We start from the raw sequence: 23,260 nt of genomic DNA, 5'->3' as shown, positions 1-23,260 counted from the left end.
TGCGCTCGGTATACTCGCTGGCTCATGCTAAAGGTGAATAACTTGTTGGTCTGCTGTCTTCGTTCCCTCTGCGGAAAGTCAAATATCGAGTAAGGCCGCCCTCGTCGGCAAGGTAAAGTCCCTCAGCAGGGAGCCAGCTTCTGGATTCACGTGTCTTGTGACTCACAGCACTGACTGCCGATGTTCGTAATGAGCTCTTTGTTTGCGTCTTTTGTTTTTGTACATGTTGTTGCGGTTGCGGTGGTGGTTGTGGTTGCGATGATTGCCGGGGTGGCGGGGTATAAACAGTTGGTGATAAGCGAAAGTTGGGGCTCGTGGGGCTCAACATGGCCGCCGAGCTTGGATGTAAATGCGTGCCTGATGCAATAGAAGATGCACCGGGCGAAGAAGGCTCTGGTAATACGCCCAGGTCCATGTTTCTGGGCGTACTCCGAGGGAAAAGTGAAAGCGTCTGAGGAAACTTGGCCTGTGTGGGTGTTCGTGCACCATTTCCATTTGACGGTTCTTCTATGATATCCTGGTACCAGTCGTATGAACGGAAGCTGAAGCTTGGACTAGGGGGTGGAAGGTCCGGCAAGGAGAGTTGGCGCGCCTTGCTGTCCGAGCTCGTAAACGTCTCGACGACAGGACTTAACGGCTCTAGTCCGCCGTTTGGACCCCCATCTGGTAATGGGACAGCCTCACTCTGCTGTTCCTTCTTCGGATACTGCGCGAGTTCGTACTCTGAACTTTGGGATTCAGAAGCAGGTGCTCTTGAAATTGCAATGGGTGGAGGAGCATTGGCAGCAGGTGGAACATATTCTTCGAACTTGTACCGCTGTGCGCGATCACGCGGCGTTGCACCACCGCGTGGAGTATCGTTGCCCCGCATCGGGCTCACGGCTTGCATCATGTCTTCGTCCATGATCATGCTCTTGTTGATACTGACGTTGAGTGCGTAGATCTTGGTCTCCTTTGGTACCGGCGGAAGGGGAAGTTGTGGAAGGGGAAGGAGCGGGAGTGCCTTTCTGTCCATTGACCCATGTCTGCTGCTTGCAACCTCCTTGATTTCCTGAGGCACTACAACCCTAGCGAAAAGTCCCGGATTCATAGCACTCTGAGAGTTGAAGGGCGGGTATTGGGGACTATTCGGCATTGACGCCACCAGGGTTTTTTGATCTGTCGCATCGGAAGTGGTTCTGCTACGAGATTGTATGGGCGCTTCAATTGACTGGTTGCGAGGCCTCCGTGCCCGACGTTTCAATATCCAGACCGCGATTCCTGTTAACAGCATCAAAAGGGCAACAAGTCCTGTTCCCATTCCAATAGCGGATCCAGTGGTTAGCCGTGAGCTGGAATCGGCTCCTCCAAATGGAGCCGCACTGTCCATGGTGACACATCTCTCATTGGAGCATATCTTGTCGTATGCACAATCACTGTTCGTAGAACATGTTGCGATGACTGGGGTGTTGGTGTAGGGAGAACTAGATTGAAGTGAAGCTTCTGTAGGGCTGGGACTTCGGTCATCCGTTTCAAGTTGACTGGTGGCGAATTCGGATGCCAGGTTGCTTTGTGATGTGCTTGTTGGCGATGAAGATGTTGTGGGTGTGGTGGTTGTGGTCGATGTGGATGGTCCTGGTCTTGGTGTTGAGCTGGTGCTAGATGTAGCAATACTTCTTCGCGTTGAAGTGGGCGTAGTAGTCGATTGTCGTGTTCGACTGGTAACGAGTGTGGTAGACATTACTATTAAAAGAGGGAACAAAAAAGGATATACACTGTGTAAATGAATGGGGCGCCACGCCAATACTTCCGTTAGATACGGTTGGTACGAAAGCGTCTTTATGTCAAGAACACTGACGTCGGAAAAGCAAGGCCATGAACGAACGTAATCTTGGACAGGATCGCTGTGCACGAAAGGACGAAGATCGTCAGTCGAAAGAGGTCTTTGCGACGCAGACCGCTATGCAGGGCGACGCGGGTTAGTCCATATCTTGTAGGGTCCGGCGAGAGAGACTAAAGTTTATTGACGATTAGCGCACGGTGCTTAGGCCCACCTCCGGTTGGTGTCTGAAGATCCCTAGTGTTTGAACCAACGTCGCACTCGTCAAACCTTCTAACCCCCAATTTTGCTTTCCCCATGACTTAGGGCAGACAATGGCAAAGGTCAGGAATCTCGTTTGTTGTTTTTCTTGATCTTGAGAACAATGTAACCCTTCCGGTTAATTTGCGACTACTCGTCCCATCTGTACATGATGCCATTGTTGGTTGTTGCTCTGGCTAAACACGGCTCTACGCAACTGCCGCCACAACGCTACAGAACTTGAGTCATGGAATTGACGGCTACCCCTCCGAATGCGGCACCCATGTTGTTTCAGGGGGACGGAAAGGTACACGATCGTACTATTTTCTGCCTACAAGCCACTCGATATTCTGTTTATGGCTCAGGAACGGGCGAAAAACTGGATACCAGTTGATAACCGTCTCATCCATGGTAGCGAGGGTGCATCGTTTATTGGACGTTCAGTCTTCCTAACTGAAGAGCACTCTTAGCGTCGTTGAAAGCTCAAACTCGACCTTTCTCATTCGATCGATCGCAGGACGTAGGCAAGGTGCAGCTGGATCTAAGTGTTCTCCTTACAGAATAACCAGCCTGCAGAGTGACGAATTCAAATATGCGCATTAAGCGAAGCTCGCAGAAGCTTTTGCTTCCACGGCGAGAGCTATAGGTTCTCAAGGTGTGTAGTGCTGAGCTCCGTGTATGGCCCCCGCCCGTCTGTGGCCGTTTCAATAGACGCACCGGTCTGCGGAGAATAAAGGATGACGATTAGGTCGAAAAAAAACTTCATGTCAGCGTAGACAATGTTGCATGAGTAAGCGCTGCTGCGACCAAGTGTGGTTCTGAGGTGGGTAGCGTCAAAGGCAAAGTTACGTCTGTGCTGGTCAGTGGTCACGCCTCGGAAGTTCATAGTGTCTGTGCAATTGACGAGCTGTGGTAGTCGTGTGGTCATTGATGTGATCAGAATTTGGTTCGCCTACCCTCTTCCCGCTGTTACAGTCCCCGAGGGTTGTGCCTCAGTGGACGAGCGCGCTAGGCATAGAGTGTGTCTACACTGGCGACGCTGGCTAAGCTGGCTACGCTAGAGGTAGGATTAATGTTATCACCATTTGGTACCGTTACTTGCCTGTATCTGCACCACCATGTCTCAATGTGAATCGGCGATCGATTAACAGAATTACAAAAGAAGCCTGGAGCACTACCTTTCATAAGTTCAAGTTCGAAGAGTGTCATTGCTTTCTGGTAGGATTCGGGTTGTGGCGGTGGGGTGGAATGATGAAAACACATAGAGTGCATTAGATCCAATAGCGATTATTGCTTTATTGTCTGAGATGAAGGACTGATCGCAGCATAGAAAGAGTATAGCGAGTGAAGAAAAGAAACGGGTGCGGCTGAACCTAGTGGTTTAGCCGGGGAATTTCTTTTGCACGTGGAATGCGGGAGGGTGTGATCGTGTTTCGTAAGACGGCGAGGTGTCGGAAAACAACCAGTGACTATCGTCGCGACACCATTTTCCGTGGAAGCACCGCGCTCATTTGCTCGTGATCCTAAGAGCAAGGGCCTAAATGACAAATATAGGAAAAATAACTGGCTCTGATTATTCAGGCCACGCGATCAGAGGCAAGGCTGTTGGCTCTCGCCGCGCTAGCCCCTTGCATATCTTCCATTTCGATGCTCCCTCTTTTTCCTTTTTTCTATCCCGACACCTTGTCTTCAAGAGTTCAAAAGCCGCGGGATACCTATTGAAGCGCGGATTAACGAGTCCTGCCGAAAAGCCTGCCGAAAAGCGATAATCGATAATGCAATAGAGAGCGTGACGTGGGGAGGATATCACCCCACAGCCACCCGGCGGAGACGCGCTCTGGCGCTACTACGAGAAGCGAAACCATTCAGCCATGGCGAGTTAGGTACCCGAATGTACATACGTAGGAGTCTCTTGCCAAGAACCCGACTGTTGAGCTTCTGAACGCGAATGAAGGTGAATGAAGTCTTGGAGCGGGGTAACGAGTTCTAAGAGAACCCTGGTACACCTGCTTAGCGCATCGTATTCGGTGACATCATGAATAATGAGCTCCCCGCTATTGGTCTGAATGCTCCCGACGTGTCTCCATGGACAACAGTCTTACTTCCACTACAATCTAGTTATAGCCGTTGATGCAGTTATTCAGGGCATTGCAGCCTCTACGAACCTCACTCAAACTCCACTTCAGCCCAACGTCCCGATTACAAAGATCCACGTTCACGTCATCAACCGCAGCGATGGCGCAAGAGTTCAAGCTCAAGGATGTCACTTCCCTACAGATGAAGAATGGCGAGAAGAAAGAAGCCGAAGTCGAGGGTGTTGAGGGTGGAAAAGTGCTCCTGTTGAAGGTCCAAGATCAAGTTCATGCCACCAGCCCGAACTGCACGCACTACGGAGCTCCATTGGTCAAGGGCGTATTGACACCCGAAGGCCGTCTCACATGCCCATGGCACGGAGGTAGGTATCACTGCGACGGATCCTATACGAATAGAGCTAACACAAGACAGCTTGCTTCAAGGTTTCGACCGGAGACGTTGAAGACGCACCCGCCCTCGACCCAATTGACAAGTATGAGGTAATCGAGAAGGACGGTGCCGTGTACGTCAAGACGACGGAAGAGGCACTAAAGGCAAAACGGAGACATTTGAACATCAAGTGCTCATCTGTCAGCGACGACAAGGTGCTTGTCATTGGCGGTGGCTCTGGTACACTGGGTGCCATTGAGGGTCTTCGGGGCGGAGGCTACACTGGCAAGATTACCGTCATCTCAAAGGAAGGTTATCAGCCCATCGACCGAACCAAGCTGTCCAAGGCACTACTGGCTGATATCTCGAAGCTCGCGTGGAGACAAAAAGATTTCTACAAGGACGGATCTATTGACATCATTGAGGACGAAGCGAAGAGCGTTGACTTTTCTGGCAAGAAGGTGTCAACAAAGTCGGGAAAAGAATACGAGTACACCAAGCTTGTGTTGGCAACTGGAGGCACGCCGAGGTGGCTCCCGGTTGAAGGGCTCAAAGGCGATCTAGGCAACGTCTTCCTTCTTCGGACTCTGCCAGACGTGCAAAACATCCTCAAGGCCGTTGGGGACAACGGAAAGAAGATTGTCGTGATTGGCAGCTCATTCATCGGCATGGAAGTTGGCAACTGCTTGGCAGGCATGAAGAACGATGTTACCATTGTTGGAATGGAAGAAGGTACGTAATGTAGGCATGTGGTCTTGTGCGATATACTGACGGGAGGGTAGTGCCACTGGAGCGAGTAATGGGCAAGAAGGTGGGCGCAATCTTCCAGGGCCTGCTTGAGAAGAACGGTGTGAAGTTCAAGTTGAGCGCGGGCGTGGACAAGGCGACTCCATCAAAAGCGGATGCATCCAAGGTGGGGGCAGTGCAACTCAAGGACGGCACCGTATTGGAGGCAGACTTGGTGATTGAGGGAGTCGGTGTTGCGCCGGCTACCGAGTACCTCAAGGATAACTCGAGCATTACGCTTTTGAAGGACGGATCCCTGAAGACGGACGAGTCATTTGCAGTCGAGGGACTGAGTGATGTGTACGCGATTGGTGACATTGCAACGTACCCTTACCATGGACCTGGTGGTAACGGGGCACCGGTGCGCATCGAGCACTGGAATGTGGCGCAGAACGCGGGTCGATCAGTGGCGAACACAATCAACAACCCGGGAAGCAGGCCCAAGCCGTTTATTCCAGTGTTTTGGTCTGCACTGGGGTCTCAGCTGCGGTACTGTGGTAACACGATGGCGAGCGGGTACGATGATGTGGTGGTACAGGGAGAGTTGGAGAAGCCGTCGTTTGTTGCCTACTACACCAAAGGGGAGACTGTTGTGGCGGTGGCATCCATGATGAAGGACCCGTATATGACGCAGGCGGCCGAACTGATGAGGAGGAGCAAGATGCCGAGCAAGAGTGAATTGCAGAAGGGAGTTGATATTCTGGAGATTAATCTTCCAAGTGAGGTGAAGATTTAGATGGGGGGGGGGGGTTAGTGCTGATGGGAGTGGGACGGATCAAGTGATTGAGCTTGCAGATTAAGCGTGTGTAGCGGAATCCATTGTTTGAGATTACAGAAAAGTACGTGGTGCGTAGTGGAATCAAGTGGTCCAGGGTGTCGAGTATAGTATTGAATGTGTAGCGGAAATTGAAATGACGTCTGATGATCAAACCTGGGGCAAGATGTTTCAAAGAATGGGGGGTAAACCCATGCAAGAGAAGGGCGCAAAAGGACTGGGGCGGAGAGAGTGAGAGAGAGCGGAAATGAGGGGCGATGAGAAGGAGGAAATGAGAAGCCGTGATGGGATTTGGGAGGGGTGGTGACGTCGAGGGCAAGCGGCAGGAGCCTCGTGTTGAACCAAGCGAGTAAGGGAAAGGTTGGGAATGGCGCAAAAGTCGAGCAACGGTGGGAGCGGGAAGGTGGGTCCCTCTCTGTGTCTCGCTATGGCAAGGGCGATCGAGAGCCAGCAAGCTCATTTCCGAGGACGGGCCTTAACGGGTATGGATTGTAGTCTGCATTGGGCTCGTTATCCACGGTATATTTGTACATGGGGCGTTGATGTTATTTGTCAGAAATATGGAAATTGATCCAGTCCATGGCATGTGTATGGGTACACAAATAGGGAAAAAATGCAGGGAGAGGCGCCGTGCACGTGTGGGCAAAGAGTCAGTAGTGCGGGATTGGGGGTCGCCGTCGGTTTGTCCTGCATTGGGTGGAATGGCACTAGCATGCAGGGCGCTTCGTCGCTCGCTTGGGGCGTGGGCTGAGACACGGTGACAGGCGTGTCAGTGTGGATGATGACCAGCATGTCACCCATTTTCCGTCATCTATCTGTCCTGTCTGTTTTGGCTGCCGGCGGTTGGAGGAAGTAAAATATTACGGCAAAAGAGGGCCAGGCAGAGAGAGAATCATCATGTGAGCCTCAGGGACCAGGTTTAGGGCTGAATGATGCAAGTGTCCCGGCGCACATTACATTACATTACTTACTGTAGCACTACTCTACTCCACAGAGCAGCGGCAGCATCATCACCATCAAAGCCCGATTCCGATGCAGGTCATGTGACTGCGGCGGCGGGTGGGTGTTTGTTATTGTTGATGTTGAAATGCATGTTTATTGCGAGTTTGCTTTTGCGGCCCCGACTCAAATGCTTCCCCTCGGACATGCACACCAAAAAGAAACGAAATGGGGGCCCAACGGTCAGCAGCCAACCACGGATGCATGTGCGAGGGGAGCAGATAGGCGTCGGTCAGGTGGATGCAAAGGGTGAATGGGTGGCCGGATGAAATGCAGCGAGCGGTCTTGCAAGCGGCACGTCGAGGCAAGGGATGTATTTGAGGCAGGAGCAGGAGCAGGAGCTGAGGACGGAAGGCTATAGTAGCTATGGAGAAGGGCAGCTACGCCGAAGGGGTGGCAGTTCGCGACTAGGCCGACGATGGCGGGCGGGCGAGCGCATAACGGGCAATTTACGCGCGCCGGGGTGGGTGGATGAAACAAGCCATGGGTACCCCCCGGTATAGGCCACATCCGACCAGTTTGGCCATGAGAGGAAATACACTGTGGGCCACCATGGCGCCGGCCCTGGGGCGTATCGAGGGCGTGGATGGCGCTTGCTTGGAGAATGAGAATGAGAATGAGAAAGAGAGGGAGGGAGGGAAAAGGTTGTGTCTGAAAAAGGTAGGTTTCGTGGGCGGATGCCATGACCATGTACTGACATGTGTATAGAAACTGTATGTGTGTGTATACATATGTACATGTATGTATGTACATGTATGCCTGAGGACATGCAGTACAAGTATACATGGGATGATATACATGTTCGGTACTTAGAGTGCAGGCCAGTCGAGTGCAGTAAGTAGAGTACATGCATACGTACTAACATGTATACAGCATGTCCATGTGGATGGAATGGACATTGCTGCAACAGTCGGTCATCGTCGATTCCTACAGCAAGTACAGTAGTCGCAGCATCTAGCAGCCCACCAGCCGATGCTTTTGGCGGGCTGGTTTGATGAGGGCCCCCTGTCAATGATGTGCATCTGCGGTGCCTCCTTTCCCACGCCCATGGCCCTTTACCGAAATTGCCAGCGAGACCAACCTCCGCCGCGCCTTCTCTCTCCCACCCACGCCGCCCAGCAACAGAGCAGTCAGCAGCCGCAGCCGCAGCCGCCGCAGCAGCAGCAGCAGCAGCACGTCAATCGCCGTCGCGCTGTCGACCGCGAACGAGTGAGTTGTGCACCGAAAAAGGCCGCGAGTCGAGCGTCGAGAGAGTCGAGAGTCGAGAGGGAACGCGCCCACGGCAGAGTCAGAGCCACAGGTCCGCGCCAGAGCCACGGCCAAAAGCCCAAGACGTCAAAAGGCTCAAGTCAACGTCAACCGCCAGCCCACGCCCCGTCAGCCATTAGCGACGCTGCACCACACCAGCCCACTCCCTCGCAGCCCGCGCCCGCGCCCGCACCCACAACCTGCCCTGCCCTGCACGTCTGCACGCGCATGTGAAGGGGCTACCGCGCCAGCAGACGCCCTCGACACCGCGCTCTCCACCATCACGACGGCATTGCCCAGCCAGTCGACCCTACAGCCCTCCTCCTGTCCCCAACACACGCGCGACCCCCTCTGCCCCAGGTCCCAGCTTCAAATTTCACCGCTGCCCATCCCTCGCCCACCCTGTGTGCCCACCCACAGTGCTACAGTGCAGGCCCGCTGCACAGTCAGTCGGTGGTGCAAACTAAACCCGCCTGTCTCCCCGCCATCGCCCATTCGACAGCTCAACACCGCCAGTTCACGCCCACCCACACTTGGCCCTCCCCCCATACCTGGGCCCGATAACGTAGCCCGCCAGTCCGTCTGCGCTGCTGCATACACGCCATCGCCACCCCCCAGACTCCTGCGCCCCAGATAATGGCCGCCGTAGCATCGCAGCCGCCCTACGGTCAGCAGTACCATCAACAACAGCAGCAGCAGCAACAACAACAACAACAACAACAATCGCCTGCCACCACCACAGCTGCCTCGTCGGCCACCGCTCGCCGCCCCTCGCGACGGTCCAGTAATGGCGCGTCGCCAAACACGCCTTCCACGCCCCAGACTCACGACTCCGCCCTAAACACGTCCCGCGCGCAACCGATGCCCCAGTCCTCCCACTCCTCGCCGGCCACCAAAAACATGTCTGCCACCACCACGACCGCCGGCGGCCCCATGGCTCCTCCCAGGACCTCGTCGCACCGCAGCACCTCCAACGGCACCGCTCCCTCGTCCCAGCAACGCGACGATGCTTCACAGTCGCGTCGCCGAGCAAAAGACAGTCCTCGGCAACAAGGAGGCTCTGCCAGGTCCCAGCCCGCTCATAGCCGCTCCGCAACGGCAATTGGCCAGCCGCCTGTCAACACAAGCCTTCCTCGCGAGGAAAGTGCTGTCATAAACCGCATCGTTGTCTCCGACACCCAAGAAGACATTGCTCGCGCACAGGCACGGCAGGGTGACGGCCCCCACGTCACATCAGCTGCCGACCTCACCCCCATAACAGGACTCAGTCTGGTCGGCAGCGAGGGTGTCGACGATGGCGGCCGTGGGGCCGGCGGCAAAAGCCGGCAGGACCACTCCAAGTCGGAGAACGCGAAGCGATCCAAGTTTGGTAACTACATTCTCGGTCAGACGCTCGGCGAGGGTGAGTTTGGCAAGGTCAAGATGGGATGGAAACGAGACAGTCCCATTGAGGTTGCCATCAAGCTCATACGGCGCGAAACCCTGGGCAGCAACTCGAATAGACTGCAGAAGATTTACCGCGAAATCCACATTCTCAGGGGACTTGACCACCCCAACATTGTCCGCCTTCACGAGATGGTTGAGACTGAGCGCCATATTGGCATTATTCTAGAATATGCATCAGGCGGAGAATTATTCGACTACATTTTAAACCATCGTTACCTCAAGGATGGCCCGGCACGGAAACTCTTCTCACAACTCATCTCCGGTGTCGGCTACCTACACCGCAAGGGCATCGTCCACCGAGATCTCAAGCTCGAGAACCTTTTGCTTGACCGCAACAAGAACATCATCATCACCGACTTTGGTTTCGCAAACACCTTCGATCCCAACGATGAGCTTAGCGAGGAGATCGAGTACAGGTTAGGGGACAAGGACTTTATGAAGTCACTGGGCTTGGATGGCAGCGACGCATCACGACGCGGTGATCTCATGCAGACCAGCTGCGGAAGTCCCTGTTACGCGGCACCAGAACTGGTAGTCAGCGACTCTCTCTACACCGGTCGCAAGGTGGATGTATGGAGTTGTGGTGTCATTCTGGTACGTTTCGACTATGGTCATATGCAATGAATGCAAACACTAACAATACACAGTATGCCATGTTGGCCGGCTACCTCCCTTTTGACGACGACCCAGCGAACCCCGAGGGTGACAACATCAATCTGCTCTACAAGTACATTGTATCCACACCATTGACATTCCCTGAATACGTAACACCCCACGCAAGGGATCTCCTCAAGCGCATCCTTGTACCCGACCCACGCAAACGAGCAGACCTATTCGAAGTCGCGCGTCACAGCTGGTTAGCCGACTACGCCCATGTGGTCGGCTTCATCACCTCGAGCAACACCCCTGCCGCCGAGGCCCAACAGGCGTCTGTCTACTCAAGTAAATATTCATGCTTGGGTTCGGTAAAAGACGCATCAGCTGACGTTGTACTAGAAGACACATTCGAACCACAACCTGCCCTCGCAAGAAGCGCTTCCGTCCGTGAACCAGCAAAATCACACGCTGCCTCGTCGTCCGCACACGGCGGACTCCAGACCAAACGCGAAGCAATCAACCAGCCCGCCGACAAGCCCAAAGCTACTCGCGATACCAAGCGACGAACCGTCCAAGTCGAATACGTTGCGCCATCTTCGCAAACTGCACGCGGCGAGGCCTCTCCTCCTGCTGAAGCAGTGCCCAAGCCACGCGGAAAAGAAACCGAGGTACCACCCACAGATGGATACCAGTCGGCTACAGGTGCCAGGCCTTCTCGTTCCTCAGGCGCTGTTCAGACTTCAACCAGGAAGCAAGAACCTCAGCGATCTGTGTCGGACTATTCAGCGTTTGGAAATGCGCCCACGTCTGCTACTCGTCCCTCTACGAGTGGTGCTCTCGGCGCTTCCAGGCTGCCCTCGCGTGGAAACTCGTATGGACAGCCATCTGTTGCGACTGTGGCCCAAACAAATGCCGAAGGTCGCTTCTCGCAACCTAAGGGCAAGCAATACTCGATATCCACACCTTATGCACAGCCACAGCACGATTCTTCGGAAGCTGCAGAGGCGCCCAACATTGGCCAGCCAAGCGCGCAACGAACACAGTCGGTACAAATGGGACCACATGGCGCAAAGGGCAGTCACAGGCGTTCCAACACTGTGACGGAGACTCTTGGACGTATGACATCCATGTTCTCTGGTCGCCAGAATTCATATACTCAGGACCCCAAAGCGTCTCTGACATCTCAAGGTTCATATGGTTACCCTGATGATAGGAAGCAAAAGAGCTATCCCCCAACATCCATGGCAGGGCCCATTTCTAATGACAACATCAGTGCAATCACAGGTACAACCACAAACGCCAGGCCGAGCATGGAGTCGAGCCGTCGTACCTCATTTGGCTTTTCCAGGAAGAACAACAGCAGCAATAGTAACGCGAACAATGGCGACAACCCGAAACCGTCGCGACGCTTCTCCCTCATCCCATCGTCCTTGTCCAGGACCTTTACCTCTCAGCGAGAGAGTGCGCCCTCTCAATCCTCGCACGAGCGCCGCCCATCGAGCTCTCGCCCTCGTGCTAGCTCGCGTCCAGGAGGTATGGGCTTTGGCCGTGGCGGTTTGTCCAGGTCTCCTAGTCAGAGTACTCAGGGAAGTAGCATGCCCGGCTTTTACGATGGCCACCAGGACAGGAGGAACCCGCACCTGAATGCAGCTGGTCCATCATCTGCACCACCAAACCAGACGCATTTCAACGGCTACAACCAGTCGGCTCCTGAGTTTGACGAGAAGTTTCCCAACCCCCAGGAAGCCCACCCAGCTGCGAAGGGCAACCGTCCATACCAGCAACCTGGCGATGATTCAGATGCTAGTGAAACCAACGGCCGTGGTCGCATGTCAACATCCCAGCAATTCAATCAAAGGAACACATCCAACCCCTACCCCGCAGGAATGGGAGGAGACGAATTCAGCCAGCAACAGCAGAGAAAGGGCGTACTGCAAAAGAGCAGACGCTTTGCTGATGCTTACGACGAGCAGGGCTCTGCAAACAAGGGAAGCTCTGGCAGCTCTAAGAAGGTTATGGATTTCTTCAGGCGCATGGGCAAGCAGAGGACGAGTAGCCGTTGATTGAAATTGAGGTCAAGTTCTTTCTTTTTTTTTGCAACAATGTGCAGCAAGACAAAACCATTTGATTGGCATTGGGCTGGTGAGGCTGTTGGATAAGACTTGTTTGCCTTCCCTGAGAGCAAGAAGATGTGTGGGCAGTCGCTTTTTCGCAACGCGTGCTGGACAAGCGGGGTCGGACCCAAGAAAGATGTTGTTTCTTGGGCAGAAACTATGGTGTGTGTTTCTTAGAGCGTTCAAACCAGGCGCAATTGGGGAGCACAAGGCGGGTGGGGTTCTTCTTTTTCTTTTTTCTTGTTCTCACCACTCTTGTTTGGCCTTTTTTTTTTCTTCTCTTGTTCAAATGTTCCTCTCTCGTGTTTGCTGGATACCACACACACACACACACCACCACCATGATCGCCCCAGTTTTACATGTGTGTGCACGAGGGGCCACTTTTTTTTCGGGGGGGGGGAGAGGGAGTGTGTTCTTACTCACTCTATCCTCGCTTTTTGGTCTCAACTCTCTTATCGCACGCGCGCGCGCATACGCAATGCGGGGGGTTTTTTTCCTCGATATTTGTTTAGCGCGTTTTTTTCCGATTTTTTGTCTGGTTTAACATATCTTTGACTGTGGATGGACCCATGCCAGAGGCTAATTTATTATTTTTTTCTTGTCTTGCATAAGAATCAGGCGTTTTTTTATCACCTCTATCTTCCTATGGTACTACTACTACTACTACTTTAGTTCGATTTAAACAACACTTTTTTTGTTCTTGGTCTCTATTTAGTAGTATATGAGCGGGGATTTTGGTATCTCTAGTTTTTATCTCTAGTTTTCCTGGTTGTGTAAGTCCATCTGGGTTGGACTGAAGGAAGTGTGTATATGTATGTTGTATGCGTGTTTGTGTATGCGTGTGTCTCTATGTGCTAAAGTCCTTGACCACCTTGTCCATACGTCCAAGTCTTGAGTATGCTATTAGTTAATCTTTTACACATTGAGAGACAGGCCGAACCAAGGTTTATATCTTTGGTGCCGATGTGAAGAAGAAGGTTAAAAAAATATATATAGTGTAGTGTAGTGTAGTGTATACAAAGAATATCATCCAACTCTCTTTTTTCCTATTGATTGATATATGAGTAGTTTGAGGAACAAGGGGGGATTCGTATATGAATTGCTTGTGCCCCTTTTGATATTTAACATGCTCTAGTGTGTGTGTTTTTTCGTTTATCATCTATATATCTGTGATACCTGATTTCCGCTGATTGGGGGAATGCGGTCTACAATTTTATTTTTATTTTTGAGGAATGATGATTTGAAAACGGTATATGCTATATGGATTACGAAGGATGTCAGTCAGATGTATATATATAATCTTAGAGGGAAGTTGCACACACACCCTATTCCCGGTTTCCAATGCCCAGTAACGCATGCGTGAATGAATATCTTACATGACTACATATTTATGGAAAGGCCCAAAAAGGTGGAGGAGGGTAAACTGCATTGTGTACGCTGATGACATGTCAAATCAGTGTAATGTGATAATCAAGATATACGAGGAGGCTCGAGAGGTACAAGTGAAAGGAGGATATGACCGAATGACTGAGAATGAAGACTACGCACAGATGATCACGACATTACTACCTAGTCGCGTAAAGATATAATTATTAATCTACTACCTCACAAGAGCTACACGAGAAGAGCTAGTTATATACACTATTTTTTTTGGTTCTAGAAACAAATACTACGGCAACCATCAACCCAGAAATTAATAACGATTCTTCGTAACTAAGACCTCAAAAAGAAAAGAAAAAACTCCACTCTACGTCTTAGGAGTCGAAAGGGAAATCAGTGTTTTAATGCTAAAATATTCTGCAGAGGCCGGATATTCTATTAAAGTGTTTTGCCAAAAAAAAGGGGGTGGGGAAGAGGAGAGAGATAATAGGAATAAAAGAGCTAATAAGTAACAGTAACTATTTATTGGGAAAATATTGATCGGACTATTTCGCACACAACAGTTCTACGAGAGAAAATCTTAAAAGATCAACAACGGCTCACTTAACAAACAAATGCACAAGCAACCTTCGACTTGGGATTCTTGATATTCACGCTCTACTAAAAATGACACGATTCTATAAAATCCGGGTATCATCCCTGTACAGAATTGCCCTAACTCGCTTTTTGTCTTCCTTATTTCACGACATAATTACAATTTTCCAAACCCCCAACTAAAAATCTATGTATGCATTATGGCACCCACTTTCTCAAAGTGTGGCTTTTCCTTCTATGAAGGAGGTAATTGACCACCTTCCTTGGTCTCACCAACTGGAAGAGCGGGCTTCTTGCCACCGGCAGAGTTGAGGTAGCTGAGGTAGCAGTTCCATCCTATTAGAAACCCCTTGTGTTAGCCTCGAGTCCATCCGCTAGGAAAAAGAGTGAAAAGGGGGTATGTGTGACTTACCAAGCGAGATAATGTTGACGACCAAGACCCTCATCTCAGCAGGGACATACTTGAAGTTGACAAACTGGACCCAGGGCCAGATCATCAAGTTCTTTTGGTATCCAGGCACGAAGGCGTCCTTGAGACGCTGCGTGGGTGAGTTGCCCTCCATGTAGGCCATGCTGGACAAGAAGACCGTCATGTTGACGGGTGCAAAGAGGAACTGATCGCAGGCGACGCGCGCAATAATGGTACCGTTCTTGGATGGCAGGTTTACACGGCTCACAAGGAAACCGAACCATTTTGTGGCTGCGGGACCGAAGATGCCTGCGAAAAGATTATTAGCAAACCGATAGATGGAGCTTATGTTGGAAAAAGAAACATCGTGTCCTCGAACAAGACAGAGTGAGTGACATACATCCTCCATAGGCGGCCATACGACCCGTCCGCGCCAGGTCGTGTTTGTCAAGACCTCTCCTTTCTACACCCTGCTGTGCCATTGTGTCGCCCGTTGCAAAGAGCACCTATCGTATGTCAGCATTGTTCAATGCCTTCATCTATCCCCCTCAATCCAATCCTAAGCCTGGTTCCTGAGAACAGGGCTTTTTGACACACGTTCTGGCCTTATCGTTTATGTGTTGTGCGTGGGTGCAAAAGGACATGGATTGAGGATCGAGACGTCAAGGGATAAGAGAATGCGTACCGCAGTAGTGATACTCTGCGTCAGGAGCGGTGATGTCCTCAGCTTCGATTGGTACCTGGCATCGCGATCAGCATCGACTTCCTTGACTGTTGACCGATTATTTGAGTGCGACATACCAACGGAACGCCATTTTGAGAAAGGTGTGCAATGTATTTGCTTAGAAGAGGAGATGCAAAGAATATATAAAGCGGTCAAGGGCGACACACCGCAAGAGTTGGAAGAGTGGAGATGGCTGTGTTGTGTGGAAAAAGAAAGTCGGACAATTGAGAAAGATAGTTTGGTCAGGTTGCGGGACCGATGATGTCGGTAGTGCAGCAGGGTCCGCGCCGCACATGGCGGTCGGGGAACTTAGCTTGACCCCTGATTTCCACCCCCTTCTCCAGAGCGAACAATTCTTTACGCAACCAACTACAAAAAGGCCCTACTTTGTCACGGTCTAGGCTTCAAGCCACAGGGTAAGGTTTGGAAAAATATCATAACTCAATTCAGTTTCGCGACTCGTCTGTTCATGGTGGGGTATAGTATGAGCAGACAACTAGTTACAAAATGCGAGACCTATCTTGTACAACGGTTCTTGCATGTGGGAAAAAGAGAATAAGAAGAAGGAAAACAAAACAAAACAAAAGTGGCCCGGACATAGTATTACACGTGGTGCTTGGATACGACATCAGATCCCATCCAGGTCCATCTGTGTCTCAATCTCACCGCCTATCGCCCAAAGCAGATTCCAAGATGAAATAACGCCAGGCCAGCTGATCTCGTCTGGGTATGATCAGAGCTGTGCTCACGAAACGCGGGTATCCAAGAATTCATGTCGTAATTTAGTAAATTTTTTTCGCGTAAATTGGGTATGTAGAAAAGGCGACTTAATCAATCTCCATTCGTTGCGACGGGACTGGTCCACTCAGCGATGGCATTTCCGTGCTGTATGGCTTGTCGTTTTGCACAACCTTGTCGTTGATGTGAGGCTTGAGGCCCTTGTTGAAGTTGTGCGTGCACAGACATGCCGTAACAATGGTGCATATGAGTAGCAGAATGGTGAGGATGGCAAACGCAGTCAGAGACTTGCGGGCTGGCTTGTAGTCCTCCTGGCGTCCAGCATCGGCAACCCACATTCGAATGAGCTTGAACAGGAAGTAACCCATGGAAATAAAATAGACAATGATGATGCTGATCATGCCGGCAAAAGACTCGCGACGGACCCACCAACCAGCGAGGAACAAAAGGAAGAAAGTGATGACGAGGGCGGCAGCGGTAAGGGCTTGTTCCACCGTCTTTGTGTTCTCAACCACGACGAGAAACTGTACGGTGAAGGCCAGGAAAAAGAAGAAGTCAAACTTCAAAAGAGCAATATAAATCTGCAAGGGTCAGTAGGGCGCTCGGACAGAGTTCGTCCGTCGGGGAATTAAATACCTGGTAAGTCAGATAGCGCTTTTTCAGGCGCGTATCCGCGCTGATGCGCTTGTAGATTGTCCAGGCAAACTCGTCATACAGCTTCCAGGCTTCAAAGGCAAAGACGACGGTAGCGAGAGCCATGAGGCAGGGAAGAGCAATCAGCATGGGCTTGACGTCTGCCCAGAAGAAGGCGGGAATGAAGGCGCTGTCGTTGAGGTCGTCGGCTGCATCCTTGATCTGGTCGAACTGGATACCGGCGTAGACGAGGATACCAATGTTGTAGAGAACGAGGCCGATGACTTGGATGGTGTTCTTGAGGCGCAAGGCGTCCCATGTGAGGAAGAGTTGGTAGATGTAACCAAACATGAAGACGGCAAGGAACGTGGGGATGGTGCGCGTTTCGTTTGCACCAGCGCCTTCGGCGGCGAAGTGGATTTCGTTTTGGAATTTGCCAAAGACATAGCTGAGGTTGTGTTAGTTGAGTGCGGCTGAGGATGGGGTAAGGGGGCAAAGGGCGCACGATTCTAGGGCAAGGGCGATGGAGACCTGGGCAATGGCCGTGAGCATGAAGGCCCAGGTCCAGCGCGTATTGGGAATGTACATTCTGGGTGGACGTCGGACGGGCGGCGGTAGTGTCGTGGGGAAGCCCTCACGATGGTGGTAGCCTCCAGGCTGGGTATCCAGGTTGGGCGGTTGTTGATAAGGTTGTTGGTATGTGGTGTTAGCGTAGGGTGGGTAGTTGCGGCTGAGAGGCTGGCCTCCTAGGAGGGATGTGCGGGCTTCGTGGTGAGTAATTTTGGCCGTGGTATCAGCCGCAGGCGGCGGCTGAAAGCGTGTGGATATAGGCGTGTTTGGCGGGGAGAGACTTGCTTTTCGGGCACAGACGAACTGTGGCAGGTGAGGATAGAGGCGGCAGGCGGTTTGTAGGGCTGCCGGGGACAGGTGAGACGCTGTGTGCGCACTGAAAGACGAGGTGAAACCAGACGAGTCGCTTTAGTTTGGGGGCGTCTGGGTGTGGACGGGGCGGGCGCGCGTCGCTGAAACTAGGCAGGGCTTGGCTGTGCGGAGAGGCCGAAGACGACGAGTAAGCAAGTAGGCGTGACAGGTGGGCGGCAGCAGGAGAGGGAAAGCAAGCGACGGGCTGGGGTGGGCTGCGAGGGCGTGGTGAGGTGGCAGAGACGAAGAGCGAACGGCAGGAACAAAAAGGATGGAACAGGACGGAGATGATGGAGATGGGCTAGGCAATGGAGATGATGGGGTGGTGCAGCAGAGCGAAAGTAGCGCTTGGTAGGCCGGCCAGGCGTATGTGCAGGTAGATGTGGAGACGACGACTGGGAAGGCTGACGGGGTCTGGTCGCCGTGGGAGCCGCTAGCCGGGAGCGGGTTGTTGGCGACGGTGCAGGTGCAGCGCTGCTAGGACCTTGCGAGGGGCTTGGGGCTGGGCGTGCGCATTTGACTTTGGAGTCTCTAATATAACACACGGTCTGGCGGAGATATTGGACATGAGGGGGCAAAGGAGAGAGTCGGCACCGTGGGCGGACGAAGCTTTTTCATTTTGACCAGCGGCCCTTTTGGCTCACCAGGCACACGGCACAGGCGCTGCACAAGGCACGTGTTGCCCACTCGGACTGCGCCTCCCGCTCGCTGCACCGCCCGCTGCTTGGCACAGCTCCAGCCACACCGCCCATTGGCCAGCCGCAGACAAGAATAGCCTGCAATCTGCCGTCATTCTGCTCCCCCCAGCCCCAGAGCCCCAACATGAACAGACAAGATAGGCGTTGAGCCCGGCGCTGGCCAATTGCCCTAGAAGCGTTTGCATCATCAACGACGCGCACTGCCCAGGGTCTGCGTCTCGGCATCGCCGACAAACCCCCGCGACAACAGCCGTGTCGTCGCGTTCAGAGAGCACTCCACTGTCGCTATACAGCATTCCGAAGCCACCTCGCCCTGCCCGGCATGCCCTCCGGTGAGTCTATACGCTGTACGCCCACCGCAACACTCGACCCGCTCACCCTCCCACAGCCGAGTCCATCCTCCAGCAGGCAGCCGAACATGGCTCGCTCGACTCGTAAGTCCCCCTCCCCAGCGTTACAGGCGCATTGGCCCAGCTAACGCGTGCCCGACTCCAGAGCAGAGTGGCCTGCCACGCTGCAGTATATACTCCAGCGCCTAGACGAGGTACCACCACCACCGCTACCACTGCCACTGCCACAAAGGCACTCGCCGCTAACCCGCTCCCTAGATTGTCGCAGAATTCCCCAAGCCACCTACGGATATCACCCCAAACCCGCCCGCATCTGCAATCACAGACCTGCCCTCGCGCCCAGGCACCTCCAACGCTCTTTCCAGTCAAGACTCGCATGCCACCGACAAAGAAAATGCCCCACCGGCGACTCCTCCCCGCCCGCCCGTGCCCTCCTTCTCCGCAGCAACCGAGCCTCAAGGTATCCCAGCAGACATCAACACCTTCTACTCGGCAATACGTACCACCCTCGCCAAGAACTTTCCAAAGCACCCCCCGCACACCATCCAGCGCCTAGCCGAACTCATACTTGAGCCCAAGAAGCGCTACCGATTCCTCCCACCTTACCTACGCGCTCTCGACCGTGTCGTCTCCGTGTCCTCGCCCCTCACCGTCTTCCCACTCCCACAAGCTGTTCTGCCTACTGCGAGCGGCCTGCTCAATGGAGCCACATCCAGCACCACGCCCCAACCAGCGCCCCTCGGTTCTGACGAATCGCTAGGCGGCGCCTTGCTAACTCCCATTCCTTGGTTGCAAAACCGAGGGCAGAACGAGTTGATCTCAGAGAGCACAGAGATGGTCGACGGACCCAATGGTGCAGGCCGGATAGAGACCGTGACTGTAGGCATGCTGGCTAACACTGCACAATCAGAGAATCCTACAAACGTAGCCCAGATTGCCTCGTCACACCCCGATGGTGAGACCCTGCCGTCTACTGGCCCAGTCACCCAGGGCGAACTGCTACGTCAGGAACAAGAGGCTGGAATCGTGCTCAACAACCCCCACAGCATAGCCACCAACTCGGCAAAGACTACCTTTGGCGACGTTCAAGGTGGGCCTTCCATCATGGAGACAGTTGAGGGTGAGGAGGAAGTTCCGCATGCCCGTGGTCCAGAGATTATCGGAATGGAAGACACAGGGCCCCAGCAAGATGGCAAGCTCAATATTGAGGGTGCTGTTGGGAGGCCAAGTCTTGATCGCAAAACCCCAGAGCCCTCTTCATCCAAGGACAAAGACTCAAGCCAAGGAGGAGCAGAGAATGATGATGCCAAGGGATGTAGTGAAGAGTCCAAAGAGGGCACTGTAGTGGGGGAAAAAGAAACAGAGAAACGCGATGTAGAGATGAAGTCGGATGATTAGTCGTCACCGGCCGCTCCCCCTGAGCAAGGACAGATTCTTACAGCCGAAGAAACAAGAGAGCTCATGGCTCTATTGCAGGCTTACAATCGTTCTTGAAGCACAGCATTGGTTGGGATGCATTACCATGTTAACGTGGATATATGATTCCAGTTTCCTTTTTCGGGCTGGACTTTCCAAGCGCAGTACCGTATCCTTATTTAGCATTGACACGTAGTATGCAGACTAGTACATATGTAGCTACCGGAACATGAGATACTACAAAGAGCTGCTATAAATATCAGCAGGCTCCAAACTGTGCCAAACTCGACTTGTTTTGATTCTGTGCAATACACGTAGTACTACATACATTCAACTACCGCATCGAGTACAAAATTCCGACGTGTTGCCACTGTATTACGTCGTTTTTGTGAAGTTTGGTTCATTTCCGAGTCAGGGGCCATGCGCATAATGACGAGGGTCAACCGGCTTTGATAGGGCCGATTGCCACGCTCATACACGAAGTGGACCCGTTGTTTTGTTTTTAGAGCATGAAGAATGTTTTGTCCTGGGCGGGAATCAAATAAATGAGGTCATTCAAGGGTTCGACCGTTGGAAACAAAATTGTGCATTCATGTTTTGATTACAGCGTTTTTTTATGCAACCGGGGGCATGTAACATGTAGTCCTAGTTTAAAAAAAAACGAAAGGCTTATTTTTGCGACGTTGGCAGAGTCGGTTGCTCCTTCTTCATCTGCACCTTGCCGTAGCCGTACACAAGGCCACTAAAGAAGCCCAGCAAGATCGCCGTCACACTACCAAATGTCACCGGAGCGCCGAAGAAGACAATGCCACTAATCGCAAGCGGTAGCTTGTTCAGGTAGCCTACAAACGAATACGTCGTCGATGACGTTTTGCGGATGCACCATGCAGACGAGTAGGAGATGAAGATTGCGCCTAGGCCAGAGTAAATCATGCCGACGATGAGGTTGGTGCGCGTTTCCATGGGGAAGTTGCGCGAGAGATTGGCTGAAGAGTAGTCTTCGGTGATGAAAGAGCAGGCGAGGAGAATGGGCAGGGAGAGCAGGTTGTTGTAGTACATTGCTGTTGGAAGAGCGTTTGATTAGATTGGATTGTTTCCTAAAAACAAAAACAAAAACAAAAACAAGCAAAAAAATGACTAAGTGCAAGGAATAGGGACGTATAGGGTTGAGAGACTTACTATCCCAGTCTTTGAACTGTAGCGAGGTAATGTACTTGCGCGTGCCCAGGACATAAGAGGCACTGCAGATGATGTTGAGAGCCATCCAGATGTAACCTGCGTTTAGGGTTGACATGGCGTCATCTGCCGTCTGCGTCTTGTCTCCAGCGCCGCTGTGAAGGACGACTTGGATATCGGCCCAAGCGGCAATGATGGAGCTGAGTACCATGAGGCCAAAGGACAGAAGGAGCAAGGGAGTTACTTTGCCGCCGAACCACAAGACTTCGCCATAGGCAATGACGACAATGGTTAGATTCTTGAAGATTGTGTAGACGGGGACGGAAAGAAATTGGAGGGCCTTGGTGCTGGTGTAGATCATGCCGACGAAGAACAAGGACACGGGGAGCCCTGGTGCGGTGTTAGTAGAGGACAAGTGATTGTAGACTCGACGTTAACATGTTTGCAGATACATACATTTCTTGGCCTTGCTGCTTTCCACAGCAACAAGGTTGGGAATCATGCCCATCTGCTTCAGAACGAGGATTGCAGCCGTGCAAATGACAGCCTAATCACATGGCTGTCAGCAATCGTGCATCTTTACTTTTTGGAGTAGCATCAAGAACTTGGTCGCTATGAGGCCGGGGACTACACACCTGAATGGCTAGATAGAGAAAGTTGAGGTTCCACGACGAGCCGGAGACGACATACTTGTTCACGACTGTCATGCTGATTGAGGAAAAGCAGTAGGCCAGCACGGCAGCTGCGGAATGATTTTCAAGCTGCGAGATGAGACCGCCTGTGTTTTCTTCCGCGGCAGGTGCTGCAGGCTTCTGTAGGAAGGCTTCCCTTTCACTCGTGTCCTGGTCTACGTTGTTCATCTCAATATCATCATCATCGTACTTTTTGCTCGCCATTGTAGCTAGTTTGTCGCAAACAGCGCTTCCCGATTCAAAGCAAAAGGCTCCTATTAGAAGAGAAGAGAAAAGAAAAGAAGCGAGTGTAAAGCGCAGAACGCGTCGATCGCAAGTTTGTCGAAGAAAGAATGTAGTACTTTGAAATTGTACCAGCCCCTTTTATCCTGGTAAGATGCTTACCCAAACAGGTCTAGCATCTTGTATACGATGTAAGCAGTATGGCTGCGGTTGAACACGAGATAATTTTAATTTTTAGCATCCGCTAACAAAGAGAATGCAAGGCGCAGGCTGGTATTCTAGTCTAAGAGCGATATATCTAACCAGGGATACAGTGTGTAAACATTTGGTTAGCCCTCAAAAACCGTTGCCACGGTTTTTTAAGCTCATAACTAGTAGATCGGTAGTACTGAGTCGCCAAAAAAAGATTGCTCGTGCTTTTTTACCCAAATCATGTCGGCTCCCCAACAAAAAATGTCAGAGGCCAAATATGGAATTTTCTTTTTGTACGATAGATGCAGATTGCCATTTATCTCGGGGTGTAGATAAGGCTCGTAGAGATGTTTGTCGACTCTAGTCTTGCAAGATAATGCGAGGTGCCATCCTGTGCCAAGCACGACTGCGATGCCCCTGAACAACAGCTCTTGTAAGACAACACAAGTGTCTGGTGACGGTTTATTGTACATTCCGAGGAATCGCGAATGTAACATACGCTACTACTGTTGCAAAGGAAAAGCAGATGTAAAGCAGATCTGCGCTGCACCTACCGTCAATGTTGAGGCAGGAAGCTTGGGCCGGGGCCTCTCAACTTCCCGGACTCGTTGATAGCAACACAAACAA

The 23,260-nt window shown here is 52.1% G+C and overlaps 9 protein-coding genes across 9 annotated transcripts; 4 read left to right on the top strand and 5 right to left on the bottom strand.

The window, feature by feature from the left end:
• Window positions 1–22: 22 nt before the first annotated feature.
• COCCADRAFT_103184 (uncharacterized protein) lies at window positions 23–1,720 on the bottom strand (the record flags this gene model as incomplete). The annotated part of the gene is made up of 1 exon (XM_007716801.1): window positions 23–1,720. The coding sequence occupies one exon, from the start codon at window positions 1,718–1,720 to the stop codon at window positions 23–25; it is 1,698 nt and encodes a 565-aa protein (XP_007714991.1).
• A 938-nt stretch (window positions 1,721–2,658) lies between these two features.
• Window positions 2,659–2,987, bottom strand: COCCADRAFT_39100 (uncharacterized protein; the record flags this gene model as incomplete). The annotated part of the gene is made up of 2 exons (XM_007716800.1): window positions 2,659–2,708; window positions 2,777–2,987. 2 exons carry the CDS (start codon window positions 2,985–2,987, stop codon window positions 2,659–2,661), a joined length of 261 nt encoding a protein of 86 aa, XP_007714990.1.
• A 1,307-nt stretch (window positions 2,988–4,294) lies between these two features.
• On the top strand, window positions 4,295–6,044 carry COCCADRAFT_103210 (uncharacterized protein; the record flags this gene model as incomplete). Its single annotated transcript, XM_007716799.1, has 3 exons — window positions 4,295–4,514; window positions 4,565–5,254; window positions 5,305–6,044. The coding sequence occupies 3 exons, from the start codon at window positions 4,295–4,297 to the stop codon at window positions 6,042–6,044; spliced, it is 1,650 nt and encodes a 549-aa protein (XP_007714989.1).
• Window positions 6,045–7,565: 1,521 nt separating this feature from the next.
• On the top strand, window positions 7,566–8,564 carry COCCADRAFT_28444 (uncharacterized protein; the record flags this gene model as incomplete). Its single annotated transcript, XM_007716789.1, has 5 exons — window positions 7,566–7,742; window positions 7,791–7,799; window positions 7,896–7,916; window positions 7,956–7,991; window positions 8,034–8,564. 5 exons carry the CDS (start codon window positions 7,566–7,568, stop codon window positions 8,562–8,564), a joined length of 774 nt encoding a protein of 257 aa, XP_007714979.1.
• Window positions 8,565–8,966: 402 nt separating this feature from the next.
• Window positions 8,967–12,436, top strand: COCCADRAFT_28443 (uncharacterized protein; the record flags this gene model as incomplete). The annotated part of the gene is made up of 2 exons (XM_007716788.1): window positions 8,967–10,370; window positions 10,424–12,436. 2 exons carry the CDS (start codon window positions 8,967–8,969, stop codon window positions 12,434–12,436), a joined length of 3,417 nt encoding a protein of 1,138 aa, XP_007714978.1.
• A 2,261-nt stretch (window positions 12,437–14,697) lies between these two features.
• COCCADRAFT_28442 (uncharacterized protein) lies at window positions 14,698–15,686 on the bottom strand (the record flags this gene model as incomplete). Its single annotated transcript, XM_007716787.1, has 5 exons — window positions 14,698–14,798; window positions 14,875–15,180; window positions 15,272–15,377; window positions 15,557–15,611; window positions 15,673–15,686. The coding sequence occupies 5 exons, from the start codon at window positions 15,684–15,686 to the stop codon at window positions 14,698–14,700; spliced, it is 582 nt and encodes a 193-aa protein (XP_007714977.1).
• Window positions 15,687–16,422: 736 nt separating this feature from the next.
• On the bottom strand, window positions 16,423–17,554 carry COCCADRAFT_7284 (uncharacterized protein; the record flags this gene model as incomplete). The annotated part of the gene is made up of 3 exons (XM_007716781.1): window positions 16,423–16,914; window positions 16,970–17,414; window positions 17,472–17,554. The coding sequence occupies 3 exons, from the start codon at window positions 17,552–17,554 to the stop codon at window positions 16,423–16,425; spliced, it is 1,020 nt and encodes a 339-aa protein (XP_007714971.1).
• A 1,449-nt stretch (window positions 17,555–19,003) lies between these two features.
• COCCADRAFT_28440 (uncharacterized protein) lies at window positions 19,004–20,333 on the top strand (the record flags this gene model as incomplete). The annotated part of the gene is made up of 2 exons (XM_007716786.1): window positions 19,004–19,019; window positions 19,204–20,333. The coding sequence occupies 2 exons, from the start codon at window positions 19,004–19,006 to the stop codon at window positions 20,331–20,333; spliced, it is 1,146 nt and encodes a 381-aa protein (XP_007714976.1).
• A 687-nt stretch (window positions 20,334–21,020) lies between these two features.
• On the bottom strand, window positions 21,021–22,423 carry COCCADRAFT_28439 (uncharacterized protein; the record flags this gene model as incomplete). The annotated part of the gene is made up of 4 exons (XM_007716785.1): window positions 21,021–21,412; window positions 21,531–21,917; window positions 21,984–22,074; window positions 22,163–22,423. The coding sequence occupies 4 exons, from the start codon at window positions 22,421–22,423 to the stop codon at window positions 21,021–21,023; spliced, it is 1,131 nt and encodes a 376-aa protein (XP_007714975.1).
• Window positions 22,424–23,260: the final 837 nt, after the last annotated feature.

Source organism: Bipolaris zeicola (genome assembly GCF_000523435.1).
Source record: "Bipolaris zeicola 26-R-13 unplaced genomic scaffold scaffold_153, whole genome shotgun sequence".
Taxonomy (NCBI): Eukaryota; Fungi; Ascomycota; class Dothideomycetes; order Pleosporales; family Pleosporaceae; genus Bipolaris; species Bipolaris zeicola.
Note: the sequence above shows the minus strand (reverse complement) of the source record. Positions and strands in the feature narration are given on the sequence as shown.